The sequence below is a fragment of the Brassica napus genome, chromosome C3 (assembly GCF_020379485.1).
Source record: "Brassica napus cultivar Da-Ae chromosome C3, Da-Ae, whole genome shotgun sequence".
Classification (NCBI taxonomy): Eukaryota; Viridiplantae; Streptophyta; class Magnoliopsida; order Brassicales; family Brassicaceae; genus Brassica; species Brassica napus.
This window is the reverse complement of record NC_063446.1, coordinates 43,352,533-43,360,253: the sequence shown is the minus strand read 5'-3', so window position 1 is coordinate 43,360,253 and position 7,721 is coordinate 43,352,533. Positions and strand designations below refer to the sequence as shown.

The 7,721-nt window shown below is 39.3% G+C and overlaps 1 protein-coding gene across 1 annotated transcript; it reads right to left on the bottom strand.

The window, feature by feature from the left end:
• Window positions 1-7,103: 7,103 nt before the first annotated feature.
• Window positions 7,104-7,721, bottom strand: LOC125583096 (secreted RxLR effector protein 161-like). The gene has a single exon (XM_048749658.1). The coding sequence runs from the start codon at window positions 7,719-7,721 to the stop codon at window positions 7,104-7,106; it is 618 nt and encodes a 205-aa protein (XP_048605615.1).

Here is a 7,721-nt window from a genome sequence, read left to right as displayed (position 1 = left end):
ATTGGCAGCAGCCTAAACGCGGCCAGGAAAGCAGAGAAGTCCAAAAAGAATCAATATTCTTTCTATTTGAAATGGGCAGACAAACACGAAAAGAGTAAGGGCAAATGAGCAAGCAAACTTTGAGACTTCCATAGAACTTCGAGAGAACTAAGGTATTTCCGACTTGAAATTTTTGAAATCAGACTTGAAATTTTCGTTGGAAAGTACTAAGAAATAAAAACGCCTTTGAGACTTCCATAGAACTTTAGGGAACTTGAAATCTAGGTGCATAGTCTAGCGAACTAAGTCTTAGGCAATTTTTCATGTCTCGTTCCATAACTGTTCAGCCAGATCTTGCAAACCGATCTAAACTCTCTGAAAATCGAGAAACGATCGCCACGCATATCCAACTCGCTCTCTAAAGAGAGAAAAAACTAGAGACACGAACGTCGTCTTAAAACCAATTTGTTTCTATCGATTTTCTTTAAACCGACATATTCCAAGTTGTCAACCTGGAAACAACCAAATCACAGTCCCAACATCGTGTTTAAATCGACCCGGATTGTCGATCATTCCAAACCTCGGAAGAAGAAACGTACACAACCCTTCAAAGTATCGGTTCAACCGTTTTCTTTCGTAAAAAAAGGGAGTAAGTACGTACACTATACTCGTATACTCCCAAACTTCAAAAGCTTTTGCAAATCGTCAAAAAAACGCTTTTGTCAAAACAAATCGTCCCGAATAGGCAAACGACAATCTCAAATTTTTCTAAACACCAACAACATATCCAGACGATCATCAACATAATCTCAAAGACTATCTAGCATTTCTTGTCGCAATCATGCGTATAGAAAACATGTACCAATATCAAACTTAAACTCGACGATTAGCCAAAATCTTGAAACCCTTTACGGCTTTATAGAGCCAGTCTCGTATAAAAATCAATAATTATATGAGAAATCTTCACGCATCAAAACATTTCATTGAGTTTCCGTTCAACCAAGTGAGTCACGGAAAATCATCAAAAACATTTGCAACAAAGAAAAATCGGAATAAAAGTAGTAGATAGTACAACAAAGGGATTGCTTTCTTCCCGATCGTTGGCTAGATCTACCGTTGGTTGACCAATTCGTTCCAGAAACGAATCATGAGAATCCTCTCAAAAGCCTATGAAAAAACGTTTGGCGACTAGATCGTATTTAAATAAACTTCGGTAACACTCCATGAGTAACTCCAAGCAAATTTCACTAAAGATCGAAATTAAAGCAGAAACGTTTTTCGTAAAATCTACGGAAACATCGCTACTTTGACATGTCCATACATAGCACCGATTTACTACCTTCATGAAATCGGTCGCCCGTTACTTACACGAAAAATCCTTCATACAATCAGATCAACTCATATGAAGCAACTTTCGAAAGTAAACGTAACAAGTCTCATTCTTTAGCCCTGCGACTGGATGGCTTCTGCCTTTCATTCCAATCGGTCACATCCGAGCAGGCAATCATCCCGCAACTGACTCCCCACGGGTTCTGTATCAAACCTGTTAGGCTTCGTCTTTCTTAGAAAAAAACGAATCAATTTTCATAAAACTATAGGTAACATTATACGAAAGATTCATCGTATAACTGAAACTAAAGCGGACAATCGTTTTCTACGACTATCGGCCATCATAAAACGGATAGCCCCGACAAACTTGGCATATCAATCTCGACAAGCGCACTTTGGCCCTTGGTCAATTACGCCTTCCAGTAAAAGTCTTAACCAGTATTCGGCATCCCCTTTAAGGACAATCGTAAACTAACATGACCTTAATGTTAACACGAAAGTACCATGGTCGAATCCATGACCTACAACGTCCTTGGCTATCTGAGCAACCATTGCTCCATCACATAACGACTAAATGACAATCTACGATTTGTCTAAAAACATCATGTGACTATTAAGAGAACAAATATCGTATAACCCATAGTCGGAAATCATATGATAAATTCTTCGTAACAAAACTCAGTCCTAACGACCAAACGGTTAAACGAAAAAATCTAAACTCGTCGACAATCGACCAAGTTCAATACGTTCCACAATTCACTTTAAGCCCGCTACATTTTATCCATAACATGCGGCATGTAAGGAATAATTCGTAACAAAGCTCCCAGAGCAATACGAAACATCATAAAAAATGCACGAAATAGATCTCGGAAAGCCAACACTTCACAAAACACTATGAAGGAAAACGCTTCTTCCCATGGAAAAATTTACGCGACCCCTCGGTCCTAATTCCTCGATCGTAAATCAAATTATTAGCATCAAAATAGGAACAACAATTTTGGTTGCGAATATCCGTAGACAAACCAAAATGTTTCTCAAACGCAGAGTTAAGACTAAACCCTTGCAATATCGCGAAACATCTTCAAGGCCGCGAACATTTCAAGCATGAAACGCGGCATACGAAAGAAAAATCAATCTTCAGCATTGCGAGACGTCGCAGATGCCTGAAAAACCATTTTTCGATAAAATTACATTCCTTGAAAAAGGCACCTTCTTGGAAGACCAAACAGTCATACGCACTAACATCTTCGCAAACATGTATTCTTCGCGAAGACTCAAAAACGGTAATATCTACCGATAAGTTTGTTGCTGATCATAACAAATTCTTAACATTCTAAACAGACTAAGCCATCTCATAGAGATAGCTCTCGTACACCCGACACAAGGGTAATAGCTCTATATAAAAAATTTGAAATTTTGGTTAGCACTTTCGGGAGACTTAAAAATTGTCGTCGAAGAGATGCTCGATTCCTACCATACAAGTCACGTAAGCTGAGAACATATCGCGAACTTTAAAGCGGGACGGAATCAGGTCGAAAACTATATGGGAAACATAAGTCGAAGTAGTCATCACACCTCCTAAAGCCGTGATTAGACCTAGGTCTTGCCTTAAACCCAATACACTGGTCTCTAACATCTCTAGGCATGATATCAAATATACGAGATCTTAAAACATGTCTTTTCGTTGATATTTGCGCGTTTATGAGACTTCTCGAATACAAGTCTTCGGATGTTCTCATCTTATGCAACGACAAGTATCACGATCCGTAGAGTCAGAAATGAGATGACAACTCAAACTATTTCAATACATTTTTAAAAGGAGATAACCCACACAAAACAAAACAGCCTTCAAGGCTACTCTCGAGGCCGACAAAGGTCTGATATAGAATGCCATCGGCAGAAACATACCCGATAATCTCTACATAATACACAACTAGACCGTAAAGGTCTCACTGGAAAACAGGTCGTAAGAACCTTAACTCCAAGACAAACTACGAAAGGCTTGATCCCTTCAACAAGGGTACGTAGGTAGCCTTCACAAGGCGCAGCCCTAATCTTATCGCACTCCAATTTTAGTAGAGTGAACAGACCACTTCCAACCATTAATTCCGCCTAACTTACCTGACCTGCCTGACCACTCGCAAGAACATCGCAAAAATTCTAGCGACCTGGGGGCTAACTGTTGGGGTCAAAATTGGTCACGACGAAATCAATGTCGGAAATCTCTCGGGAAATGTCCTCTTTGAAAAATAAGGATACGATTCAAAGAAGAAGAGAAGCGAGAAAAACCTAAATCGAGTTTCGTAACAACTCCGAAAAGGATTCACACGATAAGTCTTCGAGAAAGGTAAGTCCATGTGGGGGTCAAAAACGGTTATCTCGAAATCATCATCTAAAATCACCTTTCCTCACGTAGGCTTTCTCGACACACTCTCGACATAAGTTCTCGAGCATAAGTTTCAAAGAAAGATGAACCCCAGAACTAAAAACAAACAGTCCATCTCATTCGTCGAACTGATCCAATCCGGCTCGACAGATGGCCGAGCTGGATCGACCACGCGACCAGGTCAGCCATGCGACCAGCTCGGCCATCCGCCGAGCTGGACCAATTCAGTTCGGCGGATGGCCGAGCTGGATCGACCACACGACCAGCTCGGCCATCCGCCGAGCTGGGCCAGTCCAGTTTAGCGGATGGCCGAGCTGGATCGACCAAGCGACCAGCTCGGCCATCCGCCGAGCTGGAACGATCGTGATGTCCTCGTACCGTCCGCAAAGCTTCTTCCCCGAAATTTGATCAAACTTGCTCTTGTCTCACTTCGATCGGAGGCGCTGTTGGAACTTTATGACTTTAAAACCACAAGAACTCGTTTTCTCGTATGAAGTTCTTATCGTATGAAACGTCGACGGTTAACTAAACACCTTGAACTACCTAAATCGTATGAGGAATCCAGGCTTTCTTGGGAATCAATGTCGTTTCGAGAGCGCTCTTTCGATAAATTGTAAAAACGCTTAAGTTGGGAAATGGCCCGAAAGGGTCCAGAACGCGGCTAAAATCCCACTCACAATTTTGATACGAAATTAAACCCAATTTTATGACAGTTTATCTTTTATTCTGTAGGAAGAGATAAATGTCAAGTTTGGAGGATAAATGTGAAGTTTCCACAGATAAACACGAAGATCGAAGGAAAATGGAATATTCCCGCGAAGCGATAAACTCGACCAAGGGCAGAAAGGGAAAGAGCAAACCGCCTCTAGGAGGAGTATATAAAGATGTTGATGTTTAACAGGCAAGATGAAAATTCTTTTAGACTTAGAACTCTCAACACTTAGAAACTTTTAAGCATTATTCTCGACATGCTTTGTTTCTATGACTGGCACCCGATTACTAGATGAACTCGCCCAGGCAGTTCGGTCTCTTGTTCTACTCTTTCAATCGAACTACGTTCGGCTTGATCCTCGAAAGCGGTACGTAAGCAGCCTTTCATAAGGTTCAGTCTCAAATCAAATCAAAACCTTTTTCATGTCTTTTTTCGTCTTTTGTTATCGAGCTGCGACTCAACTAGGTTTAAAGTTTTAGGTTGCTAGAACTATGTAACTCGATGACAGCTCTTGCGGCCAAAGCTTTTATCATCTTTTGTAATGATCGCAACGCTCTTATGCGGATTCGAAATAAGATCAAATTTTTATAAAATTGTTTATTGTCTTAACATATTTTCCGCATTTATTTGGTCACTTGCCGTTGGCTCTTGCAGAGAATCTGGGACCTCTGGGAAAGTTAGGGTTTCTTGACTTTCCTAATTTAAACAGAAATCGATGGTGCGAATTTCGATTTCCACAACATACATTAAAATATATAGAATTCTGGAAATGAAACTTTTTATAAATTAATAAAATTAGGCATGGGCGTTCGGGTCTTCGGGTCGGGTTTGGACCGGTTCCTTTCGGGTCCGGGTCTTTCGGGTCCTAAATATTTAGACCTAATAGGTACTTAGAAATTTTCGGTTTGGGTTCGGATCGGTTCGGATTGGGTTCGGGTCGGTTTGGGTCTATAATTAAAATAGCCATGAAATACCCATAAAATAACCGTAATTTTTCGGGTCCATATCGGGTCCGAGTCGGTTTCAGGTATTTAGGATCTGAAAAGGACATGACATACCCAATTCCATCAAATTTAATTGATATTTATCATATATATCTAAAATTTTACAAAATAATTTAAATGAAACTATTAATAATTAAAATAAAATATTTTTAAACTCTAAATTTTACATTTTAAAGCTTAATATTACTTAAAGAATATTACAAAATAATAAAAAAATGTTATTAACAAAAGATATTTCAACTAAATCATAAAATAATACATATAAAAAATAGAACACAAAAAATCATAGTTTTAGATATACATGTTTTTAAGTCGGGTACAAATCGGTTCTTATTGGATCGGGTCTATTCGGGTTGGTTCTTTTTGGGTCCGGGTTTATTCGGGTCGGTTCTTTTCGGTTCCGGTTCTTTCTGGTAAAAGAAATTTAGACCCAAAAGGTAGTTGTAAATTTTCGGTCCAGTTCCGGATCGAGTATTTTTGGATCGGTTCCGGTTCGGGTTTTTGGATCGAGATTAAAATGTCCAGGCCTAAATAAAATATCATAGTCCCAAAATTATTAATTTATAAAGTTTTTACTGCATATACTTTGTACCAAACGAAAAAACGAGTTTCATTTCAAATTTTTCGATTAAAAATACAGAAAAAAAAATAAACAGAGTTGTATATCTATTTATAGTCCAATGGTTTGTGTTTCTATAAAGGAAAAAAAACGAATAAAACAGTTTAAGAAATAAGAGTGATGAAAAAAAAAAAATTCAAGAGCTCTCTTTGTAATATTAGATATGTTCATTGTTTTCAAGTGAGGTCAGGTTTAGTAAGTCCGGATGATTCCTATTGATGTCGTAAAATGTTGTCTGTTTCATGTCCAAAGTTGCGTGTAAGAAACCTATACACAGATCGATTGTACTGTCATTTTCTAAACTCTGGACCCACATGTAGTTAAACATTTTCAGCTACACAAACTAATGGCTTCATATGTTTTCACTGAACCCCACTTTCCCGTTTCTTCTCAAAGAACAATTGTGAGAGCTCCAAGTCTTGATCTGCAACACACAACTGAAGTCTAAACAAACACAACATAGTGAAAATGCCAACCAAGACTTCTAACTCTTACATGTGGACACTCTTAAAGTTGCACAAACACAAAGATTATAAGAACTTATCTTCTTATTAGATTTAGAAATTCTCTCAAAACTAAACATTTCAATGTGTTTCTCTTGATGGAACATCTCTCCATGAGAACTCTTTATATAGGAAGAAGCTACATCTTTTCCTAAGGGCGAAGCTACATCTTTTCCTAATAATAATATGGAAACATTCCTAAGCTCGATATGTTTTCCTTTTTCCTTAACCCATCAAACTTCACTTTAATGAGTTAACTTGCTCCTCAAGTTAATTGGAATTATCCAACATTCTCCCCCTTAATTCCAACTTGAATCTTAGGTATGTTGATCTTCTGAACTCCGATGAACTTGCGCATTGCTTCGAACTTGATCCTTGCCAATGGCTTAGTGAGTATGTCTGCCTTCTGCTCCACTCCAGGTACGTTCTTCACTTCGATAAAGTCGAACTCCACACATTCTCGAATGAAATGGTACTTCGAGAGTATGTGTTTGCTTCTACCGTGAAACACCGGGTTCTTGGTGAGGGCTATCGCTGACTTGTTGTCAATCTTCAACACGACCTTCTTGTCTTATTTGTTCATGATCTCGACCATCAACTCCTTTAACCAAATTGCTTGTTTTGCAGCTTCCGTAGCTGCCATGAACTCCGCCTCACATGAAGAGAGTGCCACTGTGGGTTGCTTGCACGATGTCCACGTGATCGGCGATGTTCCTAGGTAGAACATAAACCCTGTAGTGCTTCTTCCATCATCAACGTCTATGTTATGGCTGCTGTCACTGTAACCTGTAATCTCCGTTGTTCCATCCCGTTTGAAGAAGAGACCATACTCTGTAGTGCCCTTTATGTATCGTATGAGATGCTTCACTGCTTCTCCATGACTCTCTCTTGGACTCTGCATATATCTGCTTAATACACCAACCGAAAACGCCAAGTCCGGTCGTGTATGAAGAAGATACCTTAAGCATCCTATGATGCTTCGATACGATGTTGCATCAATCTCAGGCTCCTCCTCTGCCTTTGATACTTTCAAACTCGTGTGCATCGGAACATGAGTATAGTTACATGACTCCATCTTCGTCTTGACAAGTATACCTTGTGCGTATCCTTCTTGTTTGATGTGAATGCCATCAGCTCCTTGCGTTAGTTCTATACCAAGATAGTATGTAAGCTTCCCAAGGTCTGACAT